The 27,063-nt window shown below is 37.2% G+C and overlaps 2 protein-coding genes, 1 long non-coding RNA gene and 1 other non-coding gene across 9 annotated transcripts in view; 2 read left to right on the top strand and 2 right to left on the bottom strand.

The window, feature by feature from the left end:
* Positions 1 to 1,775: 1,775 nt before the first annotated feature.
* Positions 1,776 to 10,341, bottom strand: LOC108620104 (uncharacterized). Of its 3 annotated transcripts, none has more exons than XM_018016977.2 (5): positions 10,184 to 10,341; positions 5,195 to 5,584; positions 4,945 to 5,071; positions 2,263 to 3,579; positions 1,776 to 2,177 (listed from the first exon to the last, which is right to left on the bottom strand). In XM_018016977.2, the coding sequence occupies exons 2-5, from the start codon at positions 5,501 to 5,503 to the stop codon at positions 2,038 to 2,040; spliced, it is 1,893 nt and encodes a 630-aa protein (XP_017872466.1). In that variant the 5' UTR covers positions 5,504 to 5,584; positions 10,184 to 10,341; the 3' UTR covers positions 1,776 to 2,037. The 3 variants fall into 3 exon arrangements, with proteins under 3 accessions (XP_017872466.1, XP_089329029.1, XP_089329030.1); XM_089472903.1 differs by lacking the exon at positions 10,184 to 10,341 and adding an exon at positions 7,749 to 7,905; XM_089472904.1 differs by lacking the exon at positions 10,184 to 10,341 and adding an exon at positions 7,147 to 7,731.
* Positions 10,342 to 14,312: 3,971 nt separating this feature from the next.
* Positions 14,313 to 15,200, top strand: LOC149267826 (uncharacterized). Its single transcript, XR_016270983.1, has 2 exons — positions 14,313 to 14,836; positions 14,920 to 15,200. It is a non-coding gene; the product is annotated as an uncharacterized LOC149267826 (long non-coding RNA).
* TRNAM-CAU (transfer RNA methionine (anticodon CAU)) lies at positions 14,709 to 14,781 on the bottom strand. The gene has a single exon. It is a non-coding gene; the product is annotated as a tRNA-Met (tRNA).
* Positions 15,201 to 21,231: 6,031 nt separating the features above from the next.
* LOC108620072 (uncharacterized) overlaps positions 21,232 to 27,063 on the top strand; it is a 28,048-nt gene continuing 22,216 nt past the window's right edge. Inside the window, exons 1-3 of one of the 4 annotated variants that reach the window (XM_089473951.1) lie at positions 21,232 to 21,746; positions 21,888 to 22,076; positions 22,627 to 22,868. In XM_089473951.1, coding sequence (XP_089330077.1) covers positions 22,788 to 22,868 — 81 coding nt within the window. In that variant the 5' untranslated portion in view covers positions 21,232 to 21,746; positions 21,888 to 22,076; positions 22,627 to 22,787. Of the gene's footprint in view, positions 21,747 to 21,887; positions 22,869 to 27,063 lie in introns of all 4 variants that reach the window. The other 3 variants (XM_089473952.1, XM_018016941.2, XM_089473950.1) reach the window with 3 other exon arrangements.

Raw genomic sequence — 27,063 nt, 5'->3', positions numbered from 1 at the left:
CGGGCAGAGCTTTTTCATTCAATCTGTCAAATGCGAGCGAGCCAAAGGGCAGCTGCTGCAACTTCATTCGTTTCAGTTCGGCTACAAACTCACACATAGCATACGCACACACCCACACACACATTCACAAACAAATGTTTCGCAACATTGTCTGTTAGCGCGCTCAGCTTCGGCTTCGGCTTGAGCTTCTGCTTCAGCTTCTGCTTCGGTTTTTGCTTCGGTTCTCGACTTCTGCTTCGGCTTCAGCTTCAGCTTCGGCTCCAATTACCGGCAATGCATGACACATCGCTCGCTGTTGCTGATGAGCAGCCAGCATGACTTGTCTTTTCGGGTACTACGAAAAAAAAAAATCAAAAACAAGTAACTGCGCAAGGCGGGAGTAAACGACTAGGGGATGCCCTGAATTCAACGCACAGTGATTATAAATGGAATTAATTAAGCATAGGCAAAACGAGGGAATCTCATTCAAATACACATATGAATTTGTCTCTTATACTTGAAGGGAAAAGGGAAGGGCGAGTAGGAGCAAGAGATAGGAGGAACTAAGTCCGTGTATTCATTTCAGAAACTCCCACTGTAAGTTTAAGTTTATGGTATGGTATTCAAGCTAACGCTCAAAAGGCCAATAAACATAATCGATTTTTATCGATAGTAAGAGCGGAGTTATCGTAAGTAAATAATATATGTATACAGCATACTACATTACAAGCCTCTGTTTCAATTATAAGATTTCAAATCTCTAACTTTGTGGCTTAAGAGATCACGGCTACAGACCGATGGATGCACAGACGGACGGACAGATAGAGAAATGGAAAAGGACTTACGAACACGGCTGGATCGACCATCAGATAAAATCAGCGCGTGCTCCTGATACACTTCATGGTATCTGACGTGTCTTTGCCTGTCTGTTGCATACATTTTCACGTAAGCAATATACCCCGCATCAACATTCTCAATGAGCTCTGTGTACAAATATACGTCAAGCCGAAGATTAGATATGCTTGCATACTTAGCAATAATATTTATAGCATCTGTGCAAATTATTTGCAATCACTATTACTGAGAAAAAATAAAAAATAACAACTAAAAAACCAACGAAAAAAGCGTGATTTAGATAAACTAAAATACAAATATATATGTGTATAAGCATGTATGTATACATATATGTATATGCATATAGCGAGATCTGCTCAAGAACCTCGGATTATTGGGTTTGTACTGATATTCCCCACCTGGGCTTGAATATTTTGAATACATAGCTAATGCTCGTCATCGACTCTTGTCTATTCTGTCAAAGTTAGCACTTACAACTAATGACTAGACTACCCCAAATATACCCCCATAGGACTTTGTCTTGTTCCCTGTGAACTAAAGAGACCCATCAAAGACTTGAATGGAGTTCGAAGAGATCGGAAACTCACATATGTTATACTATATTATAATTATATATAGAAATATAAATGAATCTGATCTATGCTATAAAGTGAATTGGAATTGTCAACATAAAGTCCAAATAAGACTCTAAATATTCAACCTATCTGAGCACACACCAACAACTGCTGGAACAGCTTCCCCATCAGGCGTTACGAACCGCATTGAAATCTGTCATAGGGCCGAGCTGGGTTTGTTGTGTCTAGAGCCTCAATTGAAATGCTGGTTGGTAAATAAATTGTTAATTGATTGGCGCATGCGTCAAATTTGTTTGTGATGTAAACAAATAAAAAATAATAATAAAAAAATAAATATAAGCAAACCATAAAAACAATCACATGAAATCCAATTAAAGTCGCGTTTTGTCAGTTGTTCAGCTTAGGCATATTATTAACAGTAAAAAATAATTGGCTACATTCAATTATATATACAAAATGTACAATGTATTTTTAAACTAAATCACAAAAAAAAAAAAAAAAAAAAAAAAAAAAACATACAACATAGACAACAATAAAAAAAATCTTGGCTAGACTAGGAGTTACAGATGGGGTGGGATGATGAACGATGCATGATAGGGTTGGCATGGGTTTGGCATGGCGGTGTAGGTCACTTGAAGTCAGCATCGGTGACTGGCGGCGACTTGCGACGTCGGGAACGAATCCAGTCCTCGATGTACCAAAGGCTAATGGCCGTAACGCAAAGCATATTGAAACAGTTAAGGACGACCGGAGTGCTGTGTATGAGGCCTGGTAGTGGGACAGGGAATAAGCAAGGACATTGGTTGATTAGTGAATGCGGCAGGAGCGTGCAGGAATCACCACAGCTACTCACCGATCATCGGCCCGAAGACCATGGAGAATGTGCCCGACATCAGCAGCTGGAGGCCGGCAGCGGCTGGCAGACGCTTCAGCGGCACATAGCTGGGTATGATCAGGGACCAGAAGACGGTGCGGAAGGCCTTGTTCAGGCCCAGCCAGAGAAATATGGAGATCATCACGTAGAAGTTGGTGGTCATCGAGAGCATAAACCGGCCCAGGCACATGCCCAGGATGCCGACCACAAAGAACGTGCGATTGCTCCAACTGAACTTGGCCGTGATCAGTGGGATGAGGAAGCGTATGATCAGATCGAAGAAGCCCAGCAGCGACATGGCGAACGCTATCTGATTGCTGTTGAAGCCCAGATTGTTCAGTATGAAGGGCGTCAGGATGGCGAAATTGATTTCCACAAAATTGATCAACGTAATGCCCACGGCCAGGTTCACATAAGTGATGTCGCGCAGCAGATCCAGATCGAAGAATATGACAATCTTCTGCAGGAAGGACAGCTTCTTGCGGCGCTCCAGCTCCTGTTCGTCCTCCAGCTGCTGCTGCTCCTTGGCCGTCAGCTGTGACGTCGCCTTCAGCGGCTGCGTTTGCTCCCGACTCTCGATTTCGTACTCGTACTCGGGCTCGTCCTGATCGTGCGCCTCCTCCTTGATGCTGTGGCTCACCGAGATGCTGCGATGCTGCCGGCCGCCACCCGAGTCACGGCTGCTGAGACGCCTCAGCTCCAAGTGGCCATTCTCGCCCGGCTGCACCCGATTCCGTGTGCCGCTGCTGTTCAGCGATGCCCGGGAGCCGAACCAGCCGTCATTGGCACGCGGCAGCACCGGCGTCTCGGGCTCCACCACATGCTTGATAATGTCATCGTCCTCCTCGTCGGCCAGCGCCTGCGACTTCTCCGTCTGCAGCGCCTCCGCATCCTTGTTGCGCTTCACCACATGCCACTTCACAGGCTGATAGATCAGCGAGCAGGCGATCGTGTGCAGCGAGGCGCCCGCAAACAGCAGGACGGTGCTGACCACACCGAACTCCCGCAGCAGGAACGTGGCAAAGTAGGGGCACACGATGGGTCCAAGGCCGGCTACACCGAACTGGTATGCCGTGGCGGTGCGCCGCTTCAGCTTGAAGTACGTGTTGACCGCCAGCGAGGAGGCAGACACTGTCAGGCCGCGGCCAAAGCCGTAGATGATCGAGAAGCTCAGCAGGTAAATGGTGAAGGTGTTGGCGAACACCATCCAGAACAGACCCACAAAGGTCAGCACCGACCCGACCAGCGCCACGACACGGTACGTGAACCGGCGGAACAATGGGCCGTTCAGCAAGCCTGCGAACACATTGAAAGAAATTGACTTCAGATGGAGAATTCGGGAAGTTAACTAGGGGGGCATACATAAGTCAGAGTGCTCTAGGCGGGAGTGCACGACTACGAAATACCATTGAGAATGAGTATTGAGAGAGCTGTGTTGGTTCTTCTGGACAAGGAAGATTGCTTCAATGGGAAGTGCACGACTACAAGATACCCTAATTCAATTATTCTGGTTGCGACTCCAGTCGAGACTGCTCGACTAGGAGATACCCTGAACCCTCCAAGCTGATATTCTAATCTTTCTGCACTTCTTCTATGTACACATACATACACATGCGCTTATAAGCACGCGCTCTGCTAACTGCGCAGTAAGCAGCGGCTGCGCTTGGGCTACGCTGCAATGTGGGCAATATTATGACAATTTATTTGTTGAATAATTTCGTTTGTGTTAATGAAACTTTCAGAGCGTAATCATATGGTTAAAATGTGTGTACATTCCAAAGCACAAGTCTCTAGTACTTGAAATGCATTTTTTACAAATTGGGGGCGAAGGGGGCGTGGTATCCAAAATCTGTAAATTACAAAATCTTTGTGTCCATTAACTCTATATACAACGCAAATTTGAAGTCTCTAGGTTTAAAAGTGTTCAAACTAGGCTAAAAAACCATGTCGATTTTTCGATTATTCTTGATAAAAAAGTTATCGGATGAGTTATCGAAAAAATAAAGCAAACTGCCTATGGTATACACGAGTATGCATGCCAAATTTCAGCTCTCTAGCTCTTATACCTTCTGAAATCCTTTTGCTCATACGGACGGACGGACGGACGGACGGAGGGGCGGACGGACGGACGGACGGACAGACGGACAGGGCTATATCGACTCAGCTCGTCGTCCTGATCAAGAATATATATACTTTATGGGGTCTGTGATGATTCCTTCTGCCTGTTACATACTTTTCACAAAACCATTATACCCTGATTTCCCATTTTCAATGGGTTCAGGGTATAAAATAAAAAGAGCCCTAGTAGAGTTGACCGACTGCGCGATATACTCATCCATTCGCAGGCCAAGGCACACCCTCGGCTCGGCTCATCGTCTTATCAAGAGTAAATACACCTAAAGGGCTCTACCCATATACTACTGTAAAAGGAATGCCAAAAGCAATTGAGTTTAGCAAATTACAAAAAGGCACACAATCAATATACCCCCTTGGATATCAATAAAAGAGTATTTCTAAGCCATTGTCTGTACTAACTACAGCTCTAGCAAAACTGACAGAAGATACAATAGAATATACCCATTTCGCATTGACAAACAGGGTATGCTACGGGGTATGCTGCAATTCCTAACTGTCTGGCACTCTGCTTATCCCTCAACTCACCTGTAAAGGCCGAAACGGCAATCTGTGTGTTGATAATGGTCGTCAGCTCGGAACTGGTGATGCCCAAACGCTCGAAGTGGACTCGAAAGATGACGCCGAACTGCTGAGCCAACGCAAACGTGACCAGCTGTAAATGTCAATAGAGAGAGAGAGAGAGTGAGAGAGATGTAATGTGAAGTTGATTATATATGTACAATATGTATATATATTTCCCTCAATCTCTATAGAGAGAGGGATTGCTGCTACTCACAATATTGATGCCGCTGGAGATGGCCACCAACCAGCCCCAGCCGCCATCGGGCGCCACAAAATCATCGCCCAGATCGCCCTTGTCCCGTCGCTTCTTCTTCTTCTTCTTGCTGGGATGCGTTGTTGCTGTTGTTGTTGTTGTTGTTGTTGCCTGCTTGGGTGGCTGTTCGTCATACTTTGGCGGCTGCTCCTTGGCCACATTTAGTCTTAGAGCATTACTGTTGTTGTTGTTGTTGTTGCTGCTGCTGCTGCTCATGTTGTTGTCGCTGCTGGGCGGGCTGCTGTTGCTGCCATTTTTGTAATCAGTCATCGTTAAATGTTCGCCTTATGCTAGCATCACTGGGTGGTCACTGAGATCGAAGGCTGCTGCTGCTGTTGTTGTTACCAAAGTCTGCAAAAGTTGTGGTTGGATTGAAGGCAAGACAGATAGAGAAAGAGAGAGAGAGAGAGAGAGGGAGTGAGGGGGGAGTGGGGTATATCTAGCAGTCATACATCAGCATTTCACTGGCCAGCCCAACTCATCTACAGATCATGACCTCTGGTTAAGCTAATGCCTCAATCGCTTTGACTCTCTCGATAACAGATGCTTGCCAGCTCTCTCTCCCCTCTCTCTCTCTATATAGCTCACTCTTTTCCCATCTAGTGGCTCATCCCATATCAATACATGTTTTCAATTACATTAACTAGATCCCTCCCATAAGTTCAGTGCAAATAATACGAAACTCTGCCAAGCACAAATCGATTGACTTCTTTCATACGGAAAACATCATCATCGACACGTTATTAATTAAAAGCTTTCTTCGGCGGCGTTACGTTACTGTGCTCTCAATATATATACAGCGCCAAGGGAGCAATAAAACCAAGCGAATATCGACTGAGATAAGATTAGATGTTAGCCCATGCGAAATGTTATTATTGGAGCTCACATATTTTGCCAAACAGAACGTGTTTGTTCAACTGATTTTGCGCACAGACTTGTTAATTAATCTCATAATCATTAAACCATAATCAGCTGAACCTAAGCGATTCTCTGGCATTAGCCAGTACATACATCATACGTCATATATCATATGCGGAATATCGTATACTGAGCAGACATGCATTACCAATTTATATCAGTCTATTAGCTAAGTATATCGTATACCGTACATTGAATATCGTATGTGGACGCAGTGTGCTGATTACGAACACTGTATATTGAACATTGCATATCGTATGTGGAATCAGTCTGTTGAATACGTATACCGTATATTGAACATTGAGTATCGTATGTGGAATATCGTATATTGAGCAAATATATATTACCAATAAATGGCTTATCGACTATCGTGTGAAATCAGTCTGTATATCGTACATGAATATCGTATATGCTATAGTATATTGAGCAAATGTGTTAAGAAACAATATCAATCAAATAGTTAGCTTTATCACATATTGTATATCGTATATCGAATATCGTATGCCTTAGATTGTATGTTGATCAAACGTATTGACATGCAATATAAATTAGAATCACCCTCAGTGAGCTGTGTCGCTTTCGAATATCGTATCGCTTGCTCAATAGCATATTGTCAAACAAAAATTATTACAATCGTCGCTATGTCGTAAATTCGAATAGCGTAAATGGTTTCCTACGAATAATAGCTCTATATATCGCATATCGTATGTCATATATCGTAGATGGTATATCTTCTATCGAATATCGCAGCTTGAAAAAACACATTGTCAACCAACAATCTTTATATTTTTCGCATATCGTCTTTGGAATCTCGTAAATCGTATATCGTAAACTAAGCACATGTAATAGTGCAATAGTTATAATCACTTCAGTCTGTCATAAATCGAATATGGAATAACTGATATCATAAGTTTAATGTCGCTTTTCGTATATTGGCAATTAATTGCCTTCAATCACAATCACTTCAGTCTGTTAATGTATGTATTTCATATTACCGTAAATATAATATCGTAGGTCAACAATTACTAAATGAATATCGTAAATCGTTTGCCGATCAAACGACTTTAATGGTGATTTCCAAAAAACTATCCCGAAAAGTAGCAGCCGCTTGGAACGGCCCAAACTCAATGCGGTCCCTAAACGCACTGACCACCAATTATATTCCATTTGCTCCCTCTCTTCACATAATTAAGCTCACAACACACACACTCACGCACACACAAAGTAACACCCATTATATAAAATTATTGGTGTCGTTCTTGTCCTTATCGCGGCATTGCAATATTTTAGAATTGATATCGAATTGGCTCTCATATCGGTGGCCCTTGACAGGCCGACCAATATCGCATTGACCAACTCATAAATGCCAATGACGGCGATATCATGTCAGCCGTATCTTTAGCTTTTCACTCCACAGGAAAGAAAAAAAAAAAAAAAAAACAAAATCCCAGCTATTGACGACGTCAAACAGAAAAATTGGCACGCGGTGATAAGCCAAGTCGGACAGTTCCACATTTGAAGGCAGTTCAAATACTGCTCGTCTTCTCGTGCGCCTCCTTTTCTAAAAAACAGCAGTAATATTTCACGCTAGGTTTACCTAGGGCGCTTTCAAAACTAGCACCGCTAGAGCTGTGCTCAGCCGTGGAGCAACAGAGCTCAACTGTCCGCCTCAAACTCAAACTCAGACTCAGAGTCAGAGCTGGACATTATCCAGATGATAAGCTAAGCATGCGAGAATCGAGCTTTGGAACCGCGTACGATTAACAATATGACAAACTATATATATATATGCTTACATATATACAGAGAGAGGGAGAACAACACTGAATCACTTTGTCTGTCATATGCCATATGGAAGGTCGCTAAAAATTGAAATTTAAATTGTTTGCTAGCGAACTATAATTACTAATAGTTTTCCTACTCAAATAACGCTTTCAAATAAAAAATATAATTTATTTTTAATATTATTTTGATGACGCCTACAGACAGCGCTAAAAGTAAGCAACTAAGAGGCTATTTTCGTATAGAATTCCTTTCAAAATACTATAATATAAATAATATATCTATGTAAATTGAGCAAATCATATCTTAGTTTCTTTAAAAAATCAAATATATTTTATTTTAATTTTTTCTCTTAACCTTTTTTTTAGTCTCCAAGACCAAAATTACACATTCACATTAGCATTTCTTTAAAGCGCCCATTATTCGAATGCAATATATTATATTTCTCTTGATTTTTTTGAGGGAATATGCATAACCCACTTTTTGTATGACTTTACTTTAAGTTCCACAGAAATCTCATATCCACATCTCATCTATCCACATATATAAGAAAGCATCTAACAAGTTATATATATTATCTATAAGATATGAGAATGTCTATACACATACATAAATATAACATATAATATATGACAATTTCATTTCCCAGTTTTTCATTTGTTACATTTGTTTTAGAAATTCTATAAGTAAAGCACTTATAACACATTCTTTGTGGAAAATCAAATGTGGAATATATGAATATAAACATGTTTTGCGTTCTTATTTTCTACGTAGATTTCATATATGAGATGTTTAATAAGAAAATATGTAAAGTATTTATATAATATATTAAAGAATTTTGCATACTTCGGTATTACCGTATTACTGTATTACCCAGTAAAATTGTGATTTATATTGAATTGACTAATTATGGAGCACAAATTACGAAACGATTTTGATAAATCAATTAGAGCTTTATAGATTATACGGGCTATAAATCCGAATCGAAACTGACTTCAATACAATTTATGATGTGAGCAATGTTTAATTGGACTCTCTAGACTCTCTAGATAATATATTTAGTGTATATACATATATACATGTAGATTCACACTACAGCCAAACCAGCTGATCTATTCGTTGCTGACATAATAATAGTTTTTCTTTTTTTTCTTTTTTTTTTTCTTCTTGAAATATGTAAAACGTTGCCGAAGCAATCAATCATGAGTGACGAATACATATGCTAGGCACTGTGGTGCCACTTGGAACTCAAGGCAAGCAAAGTGATTGCTGTTGATATGCATATGCATATGACATTACTGGAGATACTATGTATAAGGCCTAACGATGATGTGCCAAACTCAACTGAACTATTCCATCGCGCGCTTTCCGAACGGAAGTGAGCCACTGTGCGAAAATAAGCTGCCCACTGTCGCCCACTGTAAAACTCGCTTTTATTGACAGCGTAAGTCAAGCATATAAACTTAGATACATACACATAAATATAAAAATATACACAAATACATACATTTATAGTTATAATCGTGCATAGTTTATATATATAAGTTGCGAATCATTGTACGCTAGGAAGTCGTCAGCTTTGTGATTATGAAACTCAGTTTTCGATTCGAATGTACAAAAGTTCATGTAAAGATTGCCCCACATTGAATGAGAAGACGAGATTAGAGTGAGTTATGCTAGCATATAAAGTGTGCGAGGCGCCTCAAGCTGTCAGCCACTGTTTAAATCAACTTTTCAAGTAATTAACAAACGAACGAACGAACGTACGGACGGACGGACGGATGGACAGGGGCTGGGTGCTGGGGGCTGACTTTTTGGCAACAAGGTGTTAAGCCGCGTGCGCGCCGACGCATTGAGCCCGTGCAAAGCTTTTGACGACTTGTGATTGATGGACGTTTAACGGCATGACACCTGAGGTCTGCACCGATAACAATGCCAAATCACGCCCTACACATGACAAGAGGCATGGCCAGGGGGAGGGGGCGTCGCTGGGCAGAGGATAACGAGTGCACGTGCTTTAGCTTTCCCTGGCTAGCCGCTGACCCTGGCAGCTAGCCAATGCCAAGCTCTTTCACCAAATATTTTTCACAACAAAAACACGCACAACACACAAACACAAACACAACACAACCCACACAGACAGGCACACGCACACACACAACGTTTATTAGCCGGCATTCGTTGAATGAACAAACAACAAAAACACAATTTCAATTTCAGTTTCAACAATAATTTAATTTCGACACTAACCAACAACGAACGACAACTTTTCCGCAACGTTCTCCAGCGCGAACTGAACCGAACAAATTTGTAAATTATAGTATTAACAGTCGCTAGCAAACCACAAATACAAATGCAAACACAGCACACAAATACACATACAAACTCAAATACAAAACAAATTCAAACAAACACACACAGTCACACACGCGCTCTCATCCATACACAATTAACTGTTCTGCTCTTACATTTAGTCTCTCTTTCTCTCTCACTCTCTCTCGCACTCTCCTTTGTGTTCCATATTATTTGGCATGTGGAGCAACATTTTCAAAATATATGTAGATATGTACATAACATATATATATATATATATATATATATACATGTATGTATGTATGTATATACACTTTCGCTTGTCGCTGTGTGCGTATTATTTTGGTCTTTATACGTTTTCGATATTTGGGCTCAACTGTTTCAAAATACATAAAAATATATAAATCATGGATCTCATACGATCATGCAGTTCGAATATTGAATGCTCTCTGGCAAAGTTTGTGATCGATATATATGATCGATATCGATATCATATATCATATATGAGATGTGTATGTTATATGTTATATGTTATATGTTATATGTTATATGTTATATGTTATATGTTATATGTTATATGTTATATGTTATATGTTATATGTTATATGTTATATGTTATATGTTATATGTTATATGTTATATGTTATATGTTATATGTTATATGTTATATGTTATATGTTATATGTTATATGTTATATGTTATATGTTATATGTTATATGTTATATGTTATATGTTATATGTTATATGTTATATGTTATATGTTATATGTTATATGTTATATGTTATATGTTATATGTTATATGTTATATGTTATATGTTATATGTTATATGTTATATGTTATATGTTATATGTTATATGTTATATGTTATATGTTATATGTTATATGTTATATGTTATATGCTATATGTTATATTTTATATGTTACACCCAGCAATCTTGTAAGCATATACCCCAATTACAAGAGTATAAGATCGAAAAAGAAATATTTATATGTATGTATGTATACACACATATTTATTTATTTCTGATAAGAATTTTTGCGACTTTGCGGCCCACAATTATCAGTGAATAGGGCATACAGAAACACACACACACACACACACACACACTCACACACTCACACACTGGGACACCTAAATACATATTCATAAATACATTACGATAGGAGAAACGATTACAGTTTGATTTGGCCGCCGTACGCACAGTGTGCTAGGCGAGCAGCAAGAGCGAAAATCGAAAACAACAAAAGCGACTAACTGTAAAAGTCACGATTAGAAATATATGTAGGCTCAAGGCAAATATTGCGCTTTAACATCATCAGCAAATACTTTTCCATTTCAATTTGGCGTTATAGCTGTTGTTGTGATTTCGCACCACTGTGACTCTTTGGTAGTGCCTGGCAATAAGCCATTGCCAAGGGTAATGCTTTTAGGCAAATTGAATATCAGATGTGTATCTAAGATCTTTAGGCCCCAGCCAAGCTATGCCACATATTGACTCGTTGGGAAATGGAATTCCGCATCGGATTTCTGATTCGATTTTCTCACTCTCTCTCTCTACCTTTGGGTACTCTATTGTGCATGGTCTACATATGTAGCGATTTATATGTGTGGGTATGTTAAAATATACAGATATATAATTTTATAAAGTTAGAACGAAGCTTAGTTCACGAATATAACTTTTGATAAAGAATGGAGAGTATGGAATGGAGAATACTATTTCAAGTTTAGAGTCGGATTTCATTCAGCTTTTGATTCACATTTATATTTATATTTAAATTCAGATTCAGGTTTACATTTGGATTGATTCAGACAAGGACTCAGACTCAAATTTCGATTGAAATTCAGATTTGGAACAGATTCAAATTTTTTGATTTAGCTTTAGATTTATATTCACATTTATGCTTAGATTCAGACTTAGATTCAAACTAGGATTCATATTCGGAATTGGACTCAAATTCAGACTAGGATTAAGCTTCAGATTTAGACTCAGACTTTCATACATTTTAATTCAGACTCAGCCTAGGATTCAGATTCAGATGCAGATTTACATTTTGATTCATTAAGATATTTTAGCTCAGATTCAGACTTGGAGTCAACTAATAATTTACTTGCAGTATTACATAAATATATTATATATCTTGATTACTCTATGAAAGTTTGGTCTTAATTCAAATACATATGTCCCACATTCATTAGAGAATCGAATGCCAATTAGCATTGATATAGAGGCATACCTAAATAACTATCTTTATCAGTATATAAACATACATATACTCTATATACTTACACTTAGATATTATTTATAACTCTTCAGCCTTCAACTTTCTGATGTTGTTCGATGGCCTTAGCTATAATTTATATCGTAATTGGGCGGCTTTTTCAGTGGTCAGAACTGAAACAAAAGTATATATGAAAAAAACAAAAAAACAAAACAAAAAAAAACATTCCATTTAATTGTGAACCTTTGGACATTCCGTTTGCAATTTACAATTGTCATTGATAAGCTTAGTTCTAATAATTGCTGTTTGGCTCTCTTTGGGGTGGGGTGCAAAGCGCAAAGTGGGTGTGTCTTCCGCTCGGTTCCTATTCAAATCGGCGGCCAACAAGTGCGTCCATATATATACATATATACAGATATATATGTATATATATATATATATATATATGTTAGTCTAAAAGTGTATATGTTAGGCTATATCAATAAAGACCTGCCCCCCAAAAAAAAAATTTTTGATTACCCAAATCGAAACACATTTGCTGCAAATTTTAATCACATCGATAAATAGACATATATTTATTTATATATATAGGCATACATATTTATCATATACACTTTATACTAAATAAGAAGCTTTGAATCATTTATTTCACTTCCAAGTTCCACATGACGTATATCATCTGAGTTCAACATAGTTGAGAGTCCGCATTTTCCTCATGTTTCACAGCTGTTGAGGCAGTTCATTTTATTTTTATTTGTTTTTTGGTTTTATTTCTTCCCGATATCGACGGAACGTACGATTATTTTTAAGGCAGCACAAAGTCCAAGGAGCTGAATACCACCTTGACTCAGCCGCAGCACGTTGTCGATAAGCTGATAATAGAGCGATAAAATTATAGACAAATTTGTTAAAAAGGAAACGCCGCTGCCCCGACTTAGTCGTTGCACCTTGATCGGAAATCAAAATAGCAGTAGTTAATATCAAACTGTAAGAACTTTAGCTCTAACTGAACTATCTTAGTATAGATCTAAAGACAGTCGAGATCGAGTAAAGGAGAGGAGAGTTTTATGATTGGTTTTGATCCTTGAAATAGGGCTATATATATTTTAATTTCATTTCAAAGAAAATGAAGGAGTATACTAGGAGTATGCTAGTTTGATATATACATTGCTAGATAGATATACATTGATATCATGTAGAAACGTTTCTATTTTTAGCGAAAACAAATAGACTTGGTATACAATGTAATTAAGTTGTTTATATACTACCGAAAAATGTAGGTCTAAGCTCTGTCTCGTCTGACTCTAGCTGTGTTCGTATGAATATTGATTGTGTTCTCTCCTGAAAAGTCACTGGAGAAATGTTAGGCCTCCTAGCTGGTGCTAACTTACATATGTATATGTTATATGAAAACTATTATCACACTTCCAACTATTATTAATTACAGCTTGTCGAAAATAGTCAAACATATATACAAAGTATCTGAGTTAAAGTCATCCAAAGGTTAGTGAAAAAGACGGGCGAGCATTAACAAGTAGGCGGGCTCTGACCGAGAGTGACCGACTAGAAGATACCCTGAACTCTGTGCAGAGCTGTCATTCCAATCAATCTATACTCCTGTTATACAAACTGGATATGAATTCAATCTTAAAATGCCCCAAGAACAATTTGTTTCTCCATGCAATTATTCCTGCGCAAGTGGAATAATATGTTACCTACTTTGAGGCGCGCGCACAAAATTGTCTTCTGTTGTAGTGCACATTAGATGGTTGAAATATAATTTCAATGGTAGTATAGTGTAATAGAGCTATACGATTTTTTCAATATGTTTGTCGTATATATTATCGTATAAGGGAGTGGCAATTATCGTATATGCTAGAGTTTTGAAATTTTAAATGAAATATAATGTTGAAATGGATGCATCCAATATTTCCATCCATCATAAACACGTTGCCATCATTTTATCATTGAGATCCTCCGCAGATGAAGATATATGCACCTATAATTTGTATAGTAGAAAATATATAGTATATTAATATGTTTCAATACCATCATCTAGAGCAAATCAAAATCTGTTAGCTTAATATTATATATGTAGACACATTTTTATATATTTTTCTTGTCTGATGATGCATCAAATTTTTGGTTGAATATGGGGTCGATTTAATGTGAATTCATTTTGGAAATGAATCCAAAAAATCGTAATAAATCAACCGCATGTTCAAGAAAAAAAATGACATGCCCCGGGTGAGGCTCGAACTCACGACCTTAAGATTATGAGACTTACGCGCTGCCAACTGCGCCACCGAGGCCTTGAGAGGCTGCAGCATTGCAGCTAATCTAAGCTGCATGGTCAGATATGTATGGGTATGTATATAAATATTTATATATGTGTGGATATAGATTTATTTTGACTATCTGTGTTCATATCATCTGCTGCACATGCAAAGCTCTCATTCGGATAAATCTGCAATCAAGGAGCATATTGAAAGCACTCGTTGACTGAAGGCTACCAGAACAAGGACATGCCACTAACTGATTTAAGAAGCTTCTTTTAGTGACTTGGGTGCCTGGCACTCAGCCACTTTTTGTTTGTATATATATTTTAAGCGCTGAATCTGTACAATGCAAGTTTAGTACCTTAACAACACAATTAGAATTTTTATATAACACCTAACCTTCTGATGTATTCAGGAGGACTTACAAATATATATTTACAAGTATCCCTAAACGACTTATCTCATATTTTTGGCAAAACCCAAGCGTTTTAATCGCCTTAGTGGTCTCGCAGGAAGCAATCTTCTCGCTAGTCTGCTCCGGTGTCTAGCCAGTCTGTCACTATATCGGCTAGTGTGATTTAAGAAGAGGAATATATATAAACTCAAAAACATACATATATACTATATTGTATTTTTGTTTGTTTGTATATATATATTGTATAGTAACGAAAATGAACTTCTACTTCAAACTCGAAGTGTTGCATACCTCTGAGCGCATTCCTAGAAAATATATATCATTGCATGCTTCTAGGCTTTTCTAATATCGAATGTTCCGATTGATTAATATTATAAGTAATTATAAGTAATTTAGTAATACGAAATAGATTTTAATTTTAATTTAACACAATATATTGAATCGAATATTACATACTTTGTTCATATAGAATTTTACACATTTGATGGGTTTCCGATTTTTCTGTTGCAAAGCAAAGCATTTTGTCAACGACCAATAATCCAGTGATACCCGAGCTAAAACGTATTTCACTAGATTATGGCTCGCAAACAAATGTTTTAGTTTAGATTTTTTCCATAGACCGATTACAAATTGAATGATAAATCACTGATATCTGACTCCCGAACTGGTCCGGGACATCGTTCAAATAGAGCACGTGAATATCACGAGAAACTCTCGTGTATATATAACATACGATATCGATTAAAGTTTTCCCGATTTTTCTGTTGCAAAGTAAAGCATTTTGTCACCGAGCTAAAACCTAGTTAAAACCGATAAATAAAAGAATTCCACTAGGTTAAAGCTCGCAAACAAATGTTTTAACTTAGATTTTTGCTATAGACCGATTGCAAAATAAATGATAAATCACTGATATATGACTCCGGAACTTGTCCGGGACATCGTTCAAATAGAGCACGTGAATATCACGAGAAATTCTCGTGTATATATATCGATGATAGTTTTCCCGATTTTCCTGTTGCATAGTAAAGCATTTTGTCACCGACCTAAAACCTACTTAAAACCGAAAAATAAACGAATTCCACTAGGTTATAGGTCGCAAACAAATGCTTTAACTTAGATTTTTGGTAAAGCATTTGTTTGTTTGGAAGTTATATTTCAAAAAAATTTCGAATTGAATTTTCACTCAAATAGATCACGTGAATATCACGAGAAATGCATACGTATATCTATAATACAATATATTAAATATCACTAAAAAACTTTTCATATATTGCACAATTCATAGTTGTTAGTTTTTCCGATTTTTCTGCTGCAAAGTAAAGCATTTTGTCAGCGGTCTATAGCTTAGTGATACGAAATATAAACGTATTCTACTAGGTTATAGCTCGCAAACAAATGAGTTAACTTAGATTTTTGCTATAGTTGGAAGTTATATTTCAAAGAAATTTCGAATCGAATTTTCACTCCAATAAATCACGTGAATATCACGAGAAATACATTCGTATATCTATAATACGATAAATTAAATATCACTAAGAAACTTTGTATATATAGCAAAATTCATAGTTGATAGTCGTTCCAATTTTCCTGTTGCAAAGTAAAGCATTTTGTCAGCGGTCTATAACTTGGTGATACGAAATATAAACGTACTCCACTAGGTTATAGCTCGCAAACAAATGATTTAACTTAGATTTTTGCAATAGACCAATTGTAAATTGAATAAAAATCACTGGAATCTGACTCCGGAACTTGAGACTAGAGCTGGTCCGGAGCACCACTCAAATAAAGCATGTGAGTATCACGATAAATTCATAAGTATATATATAACACGATATATTAAATTGAATAGAAGACACTTTGTTTTTTACATTTTCTTGTTGCAAAGTAGAGCATTTCGCCAACGAGATAAAACGTAGTGCTAACCGAAACGTATAGCACTACATAATACCTCGAAAGCAAATGTTTTAACTTCGATTTTTACTATGGACCGATTGCACGAATAGTTGGAAGTTACATTTCAATGAATTTTCAATTGTTTCGCTCATCAGCGCAAATTGAATGAAAAATCATTGATATCTGACTCCGGAACTTGTGACTAGAACTGGTCCGGGGCATCGTTCAAATAGAGCACGTGAATATCACGAGAAATTCATATGTAAGCTATTACTATATATATGTATATGTATGTATACATTTTATAGGCAACACGCGAATCAATCAATATAGAGACAATCAGTGATGCTCAAATATATATATACATGTATGCAACATATGCTCAGAATTATATCGAACCAAATTTTGAGCAAACATCGCATATGTGTATCTATATACTGGTAATATATGTAGGTATACTTTTTTTTTGTTTTTTTGTTTTGTGATCAGCTGGCAATGGATAGTAATTGTATTAATGTGTGAAGATTCCACAAAGGGTTATCAACTGAGCAAGTACAACGCATCCATTGCTCTCTCTCTCTCTCTCTCTCTCGCACGCACTCTCGTGCTCTCATTCTCTCTGTTGTAAATGGAACCAGTTTGACCTTCAGCTCAGCTGGACAACAGCTGAGTGATGGATGCACTCAAGACGATAATTACAGAGAGTGTAAAATAATAATTTGGGTACGGATACGTAAACCTATCAGCTACATATAGGTAAAACTAAGATTAGCTCTATGTTTGTATGTAATAGTTATGTAAGACCTATAGGCATCCTCTATATGTTCTACATGTATCATATACATATACATATATATATGTATATGTTTTGAGTAAGTCTTTCAATGGGTCCCTACTCAATGATTGTTGACTAGCCAGTTTGGACTCCATATGTACTATGTACTATGTAGGACTGGCCCGGAAATATAGCCAGCCAACTGTTGTTCCCGTATCCAATGCTAAATAAATTTGTCGTCTTTGTCGTTCTTGTTGTTGTATTTGCCGCTTCAGACAACGGAACTAAAAGTATATCAGTCTGTCAATCAAACACTTTATCAGTGCGCCAGTTAGTTCATTTCCTTTTTCGCCCATTGCCATACAGTGGCTTGCATGGCATGGGGGCAATTTGTTAAGGCGTGTGCAACAACATCAGGGAGATTATCAACATCTACATATATGCAATTATGTGGGTATATATTACGAGGCAATGGGAAAATAATAAATAATAATAAATACGTGATTAAGCGAATACTAATAGCGAGTGTAATAAAGTTACTAATCTTTTTAATCTGCCCAACTTTCTATGACGAATCATTCCATAGCTTCATTTACAGCGCATTATACAATTCGCAGTTGCCAAGTGCTAAAGGAAAATGAGAAAAATAATTAAATCAAATACAGTTTACTTCAGTTGAACTACATCGATAGCTGCACCTCTCTCCTACTGTCTCTCTCTCTCTCTCTCTCTCTCTCTCTCTCTCTCTCTCTCTTTCCCTCTACCCACTGCAGCGCATTATAAAATTCGTATTGGCCGAATCAAATTATTTCCAAAAACAAAAAAAGGCAGAGCAAAGAGGAAAATGACGCGAATACACTTCAGTTGATTTAGCGACTCCGATAACTGTACAAACTCGCCCACTCCTTCGTTCCCTGTCTCCCTCGCTTTTATTGTTTACTTTTATACATTTGCCGTGATTGTTGTCGAAAACGTAAATTTTCCAAGGGGTAATACGATATAAATATGTACATATATACATACATATGTACATATGTATATGCCTACACACACATGCATACAACCGTATGTTTTGACAGACATTTTACTGTTGTCCTCTTACAAGACAATAAAAATATTTAAGCTGTTCGTTCGCGAAAGTTCTAAGCACCGTCAGACTTACACCTCTTCTCCCCATCTATCTCTCTCACTCTCGCTGAGATTATTTGCATGTACGCACACACACACGCATACAGATTTACGCAGCATAGGCACGTACCCATCTGTTTGCGCATATGCGTGTGTGTCAACATATGACGTCACTGGAGGAGGAGCAACAAGTAAAAGTAACAGCACATCAGGAAGCAAATGTGGCAAACAATCCGCCGGCAACATGGACTAGTATATGTACATATGTATGTCCATGAGGCAGGCTTGTTTGCATTCTTTTTTCTTGCTCTCATTATCGATTCTTTATTAAGTCGTTTTTTTTTTTTTTTTTGGAGAGCATACACTGGACAGCAGAGCAGCTTAACAGTGTCCACACACGGCGCGGGTGAGCGCGGGCGGGCTATTGTGGTACGCATGTATTACATACATATGTGTATGTAAATGTATCGAGTGCCTTTACAAACAAATCTACATAGCTACACATACATGCACATGTACATGTGCCCAAGCATGCGTGCGTTGTATGCGTGTGTATGTCGCATCAGTAGACCGAAAAGCACGTAAAAGACACGAAACTGGACGTTCGCGTAAACATGTGTGTGAGCCGCGTGCGAATTTCATTTGTGATTTTAAGTTTTCAGCTTTTCAATGTTCATTTCCATTTCAGTGTCTCTCAATGTCGGCAGATAGTTGATGATTTTTTAAAATTTATATATGTATGTATGTGCATATGTATATATATAAATTTTATTTATTTTTGGTTGTCAAGTTTCCTGACACATTGTTAAGAGATGTACATATGTATGTATGTGGTCTTAGACAATAGAAAATGCTTTTAAAAAACATGGAGAAAATTTCGAAAAATTTTCCTTGCTCCAACAGGAAGTATAAAATTTACTAAGACAATATTTTGGAGTCTTAACATATTGTATGTATGTACATACATACATATGTATATCTACTTGCTTTGTAATATATGTACATACACAGAAACTTATGTATGTGTGTAGGAATATTATGTGCATGTATGTATGTACATATATGTATGAATATTAACTGGTTACAGATTAGCGAGAGTAGAACAACAAAGACGATGCAGTAAAGTCGATAGCGAAGTCTGCTGATGACAGGCCCCGGAAGGTTCTTGAAATAGTTAAACAAACAACCTGCGTGACCTCGAGCCTGGAACATTTCCAGCAAAGTACATATGTATACATATATGTATATATACATACATAGGTATATCCATATGCATACATATGTACATACATATATGCTTACAAATATTCAGGCTTTAAGACTATTATTAATCCCGAAAATCCCTCTCCGAAGTACATACAATATACATACTCACACATATGTATATATGTATATGCATATACGCAAACAAAACTCTTCTGCACACACACACAGGCACACAACAATCATACACACGTCGAAGATCTGCAAGGCAAAAGCAACAAGTTACAAAACAGCGGGAGTGAGCGAATGATTGCGTTAATGTTAAGCAGACAAAGAGAGCGGGAGAGCAAGTAAGAGAGAGAGATAGAGAGAGAGAGAGGAAGACATGCACAAATTGGGAGCGCGTTTGCGCAACTGAGTCAATGGATAAGCGAACAATGTGTTGAATCCACAACGCAGGCAACGCAGGCAACGCAGAGTGCACCTTGCTGCAAGACGCCCAGCAACAAATGTTACTCCAGCCATGGCCAAGACAAAGAATAAACACAAACGAGCTGATACACACATACGTATGAACAACTATGTATGTATGTAAGTGTACATTTGTGTTTGCAGACATGTGTTTATATACACGTGCACGCAAAAATATACATACATACATATGTATATCTTCCATGTGTGCATGAACCTCAACAAAGAAACAGACAAGGAGGAGCGGCTAAAAGTTAGCTGAGGCGTAATTAGTCAGGGCAGTAAAAGAAAAAACAAAAAACAAAACAAGTCAACGTAGCTTTTGTAGGATTTGTTTTGTTTTGGGGTTGCGCTTTTGGCAATGGCAGCAGAGAACAAAATGACCAGGAGTAGCAACAGCAGCAGACAATGCTCTCGGGCATTAGAACGCGATCTTGACATACACTGACTCAGCAGCGCAGCTGTCCCACACACTCGTTCTCTCCAATAGAGTCGTCCACTTCACGCTCTCTTCCGCTCTCGCTCTCGCTCTCGCTCTGACTTGCTCTCTCGGATTTTACGGCCAGGCAGGCAGACAGGCAGACAGGCAGGCAGTCAGGCGGCGACGTCGACGGCCAGTCAGTATCGATTGAACAGTCGCGCGTAACACATCGAACCGATGCGGAGAGCCCGGCTAGGCCCCCACACCCCCGTTTGTAATAAATAGCGTTGCACGAAGCGACCACGCTAGCAAACGGCAAGAATACGCTGAGAACGACGGAGGCGGCACAGCCAACCAGCAACGCGAGAGAGGCAATAGAACACAAAATATATAAAAGAAAAAAAACATAAAAATAAAATACAAAAACTAAAGCAAAGAAACAACAAAAACAGACAGAACAGCTGGAAATTAAGGCGAAACTTGACGAAACGTAGACGAGCCTAAAAGAGAAAACAAATATTACCATTCTATATTTTACATATTGTTTCTGTTTTTTTTTTTGTTTTTTTTTTGTTTGGTTCGTTCCAAATTCAATTTGTATAAATTTTGCGCGTTTTCGGCTTAAAACTTAGTGTTTATTATAATTCCGTTAAAACGTGCCTTGTAACTTAATATACATATATTTTTTTGAGGTAAATATATACATATACATATATGTACTTATGTATGAATATTTAAAAAGCATTTTCGTACTCGCTTCTGTGGCGGTTTTAAGTTATAATAAATCATTATAATACAAATTGTAAATTACGCATGGAAAAAACGTCGCTCAGATAAGAAACGAAACTAAATGGAACCAAGCAATATGCGAGAAAATTGATAAAATAAAAATAAATAAATATATATACCTATATATTTATATATGTATCCATATATATCGGAATATATGAAATCAAAACAAGTTACATGAAATTGTTATAATCGAAAAAGAAAAGAAAGTAAAAACAAACAAAAATAACAAGGTAATGCTACAGATTTGACATCATTAACATAACACAACACACAGGCTCACACATACACTCACACACACACACACATAAGCAGCCAAGTAAATAAAAATAAATTAGCAACTACAACAAAAATAACCTTGGCACTACGTTAGAAAACAAAAAAGGAGCAAAGTAAAAAGTAAAAAATAAAAAAGTATAAAAAAAAACAACCAGCTCAAATACACAATAAGAAAAAACGTTGTTTTCAGAACATTGACAAAACACATTTTTTTCCCAATTTAAATTTTTTTTCTTTGTGCTTGCGTTGGCGACAAATATCGAAATACGAGCAAAATTCTACAAAAAAAAAAAAAAAAAAAAAAAAAAAAACAACAAAATTCTAAAAAAAAAACGCAAACAAACAAAACCCAACGCGACGCTCCATAAAAACAAAAAGAAACGAAAAACGAACAACGGAACGCAACGCGCGAAAATTTCTGAAAGAAAAAAAAACACAAGAACGGAACGAAGCTGGTGCAAAAGAGAATAATAATAAAATAAAATAATATTCATAATTCTTTAGATACCGTCGATGCACTTACTATATAGACGAAGGACGGGCACAACAACAAAAGAAATTGCACACCTGATACACCCAAAGGCAGTGAAAAGAATATAAAAGAAAGACAACAACAAAGACAAGAGAAATCAGTCAAGCAACTAACAACAACAACAACAGCAACAATGACAACAAAACCACCAAGAAAAGTAGCACCCGATGGCGGCTGGGGCTGGGTTGCCTGTTTCGGCGTCAGTTTGGTCAACGTAAGTTTAAATTCAACTAATTTTAGAGATAATCTTAGTAGTAAATAACTAAGCAAGTAAGTAGTCTCTCTGCTCTACAGCTCCGTTAACAGTTAGGATAGGTTAGTTTTAGAAATGTGCGTCATTTACGATAAGATTTTTGTACTTTTCGGCGTCCACTTATATCCCATTTGTGGGAAGTTTTTATAGGGAGGGTACACTCACCATTATTCCGGGAAGTATATGGATCATACTTTTCAAGATCCCTGCTAGTAAATAGAGTTTCAGTCCTTGAGCCCGTTATATCTGGTATTGTAGCTTCGCATGACGCTCTATTGAGTTAACTCCACTTAGTTTAGTCCATTGAACCATTCACTAGGCTCAGATGATATTTCAAGCACTAATGTAATTAGAGCTTAAAAAGCCAATTAACTAAACTTTGAGTATTGCCGGTACCTGTTTCGATTATAATTTTCTTTATTTATAATTTTCTTTATTTATAGTGAGGGATTACTCACCATTGATCGGGGAAATATATGAGATATACTTCTCAAGATCCCTGCCAGTTAATGGATAGAGTTTCAGTTTTTCCTTGAGCCGGTTATATCTGGTACTGTAGCTTCGCATGCCGGTCTATTGAGTTAACTCCACTTAGTTTAGTCCATTGAACCATTCACTAGGCTCAGATGATATTTCAAGCACTAATGTAATTAGAGCTTAAAAAGCCAATTAACTAAACTTTGAGTATTACCGGTACCTGTTTCGATTATAATTTTCTTTATTTACAATTTTCTTTATTTATAGTGAGGGATTACTCACCATTGATCGGGGAAATATATGAGACATACTTCTCAAGATCCCTGCCAGTTAATGGATAGAGTTTAATGGATAGAATTTCAGTTTTTCCTTGAGCCGGTTATATCTGGTATTATAGCTTCGCATGACGGTTTATTGAGATAGCTCTACTTAGTTGGTTTGCCTCTACCACTAGCCCAATTCTAGGGTCCTATGTATAAATATATATATGTATTATGAGTGTAATATCTAGTACATTGAACCATTCACTAGGCTCCGAAAATATTTCAGCCATTAGTGTGTTTAGAACTTGAACTGAACTCAACTTGAACTCAACTTGAGTATTACCGATTCCTCTCTCGATTATAAGTTTCGTTAGTTATTTATTTTTTAATAAATTTAACTTCAACACTTAATGGACGCATTGTTAATTGCTCCGAAGTTTTGCTAATGACAACAAGTGTGCCATTTTTCACATCAGCTTTATTATATATATAAAAAAAAGTTGATGTGTAAAAATGACAAACTTGAGGCATCATTATCGGATGAGTACGTAATCCCTAAGGGTTCCGTTGCACACAATTCAAGCAAGGAAAAGAAGCCTTTGGGCACCTATGCATTCCAATATAGACATAGAGATGCATACATAACACATGTAAAAATAGACATACATGTGTTTACGTATGCATTTATATGTGTATATCAATATAGAGCCATGTATATCGCGAGCTCTCGATGGTACCTGACACATTTAGGCTGCGCAACGAGTTGCAAACAATTGCGCTTGACATTGAGCAAATAGCACAATATTCATAAACAAGTAAACATGCTGTGTGGTTCGGTAGTGCACGACTAGTAAATACTCTGAACCGATTTTGTATTCACTTCGCATTTCTCCCTCTCACTCTCACTCTATGCCTATTACCACCACTCGCTGATATTGCTGCATGGCAATTTTGGGAGAGCGAGCAATATATAACAAATCGTATACAGTTAGGTATTGCTGGCTAACTCCCAACCGACCACGAGCTGGGAGAGTAGTGCATAGGCTCGAACACACCAACACATGTACGACCTTCAGACGCATAAGCTTTGCATGGGGCACCTTCCAACGGTGCAAATTACGCATATGAAGATTCGGTATACAAACTTCATATGTCTGACTCAAGGAAGGACCTTCATTGACCACTCGGAAAAACTCTCTTTGTATCAGCTGTTGCTGGGGGCAGCCTTTTATGCTTGCTCAGAATATCTCAATAACGAAATCTAAAACAAATTAGTGAGATCTTCTGGGCAAAGCTCAAAAGACACCAATAATATAAATATATATATCACTAGGATTCACAATAATATAATACCATAATTTATAACTAAATCACTTTTCAATATAGATTTATCACATGAACAATGAAGCGCCATGAGCTTCGCACTAAAATTTTGTACTGGATTCCATTGATAAGTATCAAAATTAAAGTGCAAAGTCCCCTGGGTCTTAATCAAGTATAGATTTAAATATGATATAGATATATAGACAATAAACGTTGTTAATTAGCCCTAGAATTGTGTACGTCGACGATTTTAACGATATATATTAGAAAAGACGTTAAGATCGCCGGTGTGCAAAACCCATAGGACTACGAATTTCCTACTAGAAAAAGAACTGATATTTGTTATATATATGGATATGTATATAGATGATAAACGTTGCTCACTTAGCCCCATGAATTTTGCAAGTCGGCTCGCTTGGCGATATATATTAAAAGACACGCCAAGATGCAGACCTGCACGATTCATAATACTAACCCATAACACTAGAGACGTTTCTTTTTCAGTCTAGAATTTTGAAGACGGTTCTATTCATCGATATATATATATATTAGAAAACACTTTAAAAAGGCGCTGTTAGCCCCATGAATTTCGATGTTCGGGTCGTTTGACGATATGTATTAAATGACACGTAAAACAGCCGCACACCGAAATCTATAAGACTATTTCAAACATCAATTGATTTCACTATAGAAATTTTCCTGTTAGATAAAGAATTGATTTTCCACGCGCCTCGTTGCTTATTTAGCCCTTGAATTGTGCAAGACGGCTCTTTTAACAATATATATTTAAAAAAGAAACCTTTAAAAGACCCATCATGCAGAACCCATAGACTAAAAATTTCCTTTTCTGGCAGGCACTATAAAAATGTCCTGCTACATAAAGAACTGATTTTTGTTATTTATATAGATTTGTATGTAGATAATTCACGTTGCTTACTTAATCCCATGAATTTCGCAGTGTGGCGCATTTCACGATATGTATTAAAGAGCACGTAAATGAGCCGCACCGCGAAACCCATAAGACTATTCCAAACGTCAATTAATCTCACTATAAAAACTTTTCCTGCTAGATAAAGAACTGATTTTTCATTGATGAGTATTAAAACAAAACCATGTATGACTTCACAAATATGTATATTGGATACGGAATAGATTTATAGACAAGGGCACGTTGCTTATTTAGCCCTTGAATTTCGCAAGACGGCTTTTTTAACAGTACATATTAAAAAAAAATTTTTTTTTTTAAAGGGCCATCGTGCAGAACCCATATATTTATATAGATTTGTATGTAGATAATTCATGTTGCTTACTTAATCCCATGAATTTCGCAGTTCGGCGCATTTGACGATAAGTATTGAAAGACACGCAAAAGGGCCGCGCCGCGAAACCCATAAGACTATTCCAAACTTCAATTGATCAGTCTATTGAAATTTTCCTGTTACATAAAGAATTGGGTTTCTACACGTTTCGTTGCTTATTTAGCCCTTGAGTTTTGCAAGACGGCTATTTTAACAATATATATAAAAAACTTTTAAAAGAGCCACCGTGCAGAACCCATAGACTAAAAATTTCCTTTGCTGGCAGGCACTATACAAATTTTCTACTACATAAAGAAGTGATTTTTGTTATACAATATATAGATTTGTATGTAGATAAAACTCATTGCTTATGTAGCCCCATGAATTTCGCAGGGCAGCTTTCGTAACGATATGTATTAAAAGACACGTTAAGGAGAGCAGCGCTGTGAAGCCCACAAGACCAATCCAAACATCTCTTGATCTCACAAAAAAAAAAAAAAAAAAAAAAAATGATATCTAGATAATTAAATAATTTTCACTATATAATCTAATGCTACAAAGTTGAAGTCGCTAAATTTAACTTGATAATAAAGTTCAATAATTTTTTTTTATTGTTGGGAGAGAGAATAGTTCTACAACAAAGTCAAAGTTCAGCAAGTCAAGTATCTTGGCAAGTTTTAGATTCAAAACCTCTAATAATACGAATCACTTTGGCTGCTTTAGTTCGTAGCTAATTGCCTAGTAACCCATAAAACAAATATACAATAGTAATAAAAATCAAACTTTGATAAGATT

Source organism: Drosophila arizonae, chromosome X (assembly GCF_054131065.1).
Source record: "Drosophila arizonae isolate 15081-1271.41 chromosome X, UAZ_ARI_1.0, whole genome shotgun sequence".
NCBI classification, from domain to species: domain Eukaryota; kingdom Metazoa; phylum Arthropoda; class Insecta; order Diptera; family Drosophilidae; genus Drosophila; species Drosophila arizonae.
Note: the sequence above shows the minus strand (reverse complement) of the source record. Positions and strands in the feature narration are given on the sequence as shown.

Coding starts and splice junctions, on each gene's coding strand:
- LOC108620104 (XM_018016977.2), bottom strand. CDS start 5,503: ATGACTGATTACAAAAATGGCAGCAACAGCAGCCCGCCCAGCAGCGAC. Junction 5,072..5,194: donor TCTCCAGCGGCATCAATATT/GTGAGTAGCAGC, acceptor TGACATTTACAG/CTGGTCACGTTTGCGTTGGC. Junction 3,580..4,944: donor TGCCGTTTCGGCCTTTACAG/GTGAGTTGAGGG, acceptor ATGTGTTCGCAG/GCTTGCTGAACGGCCCATTG.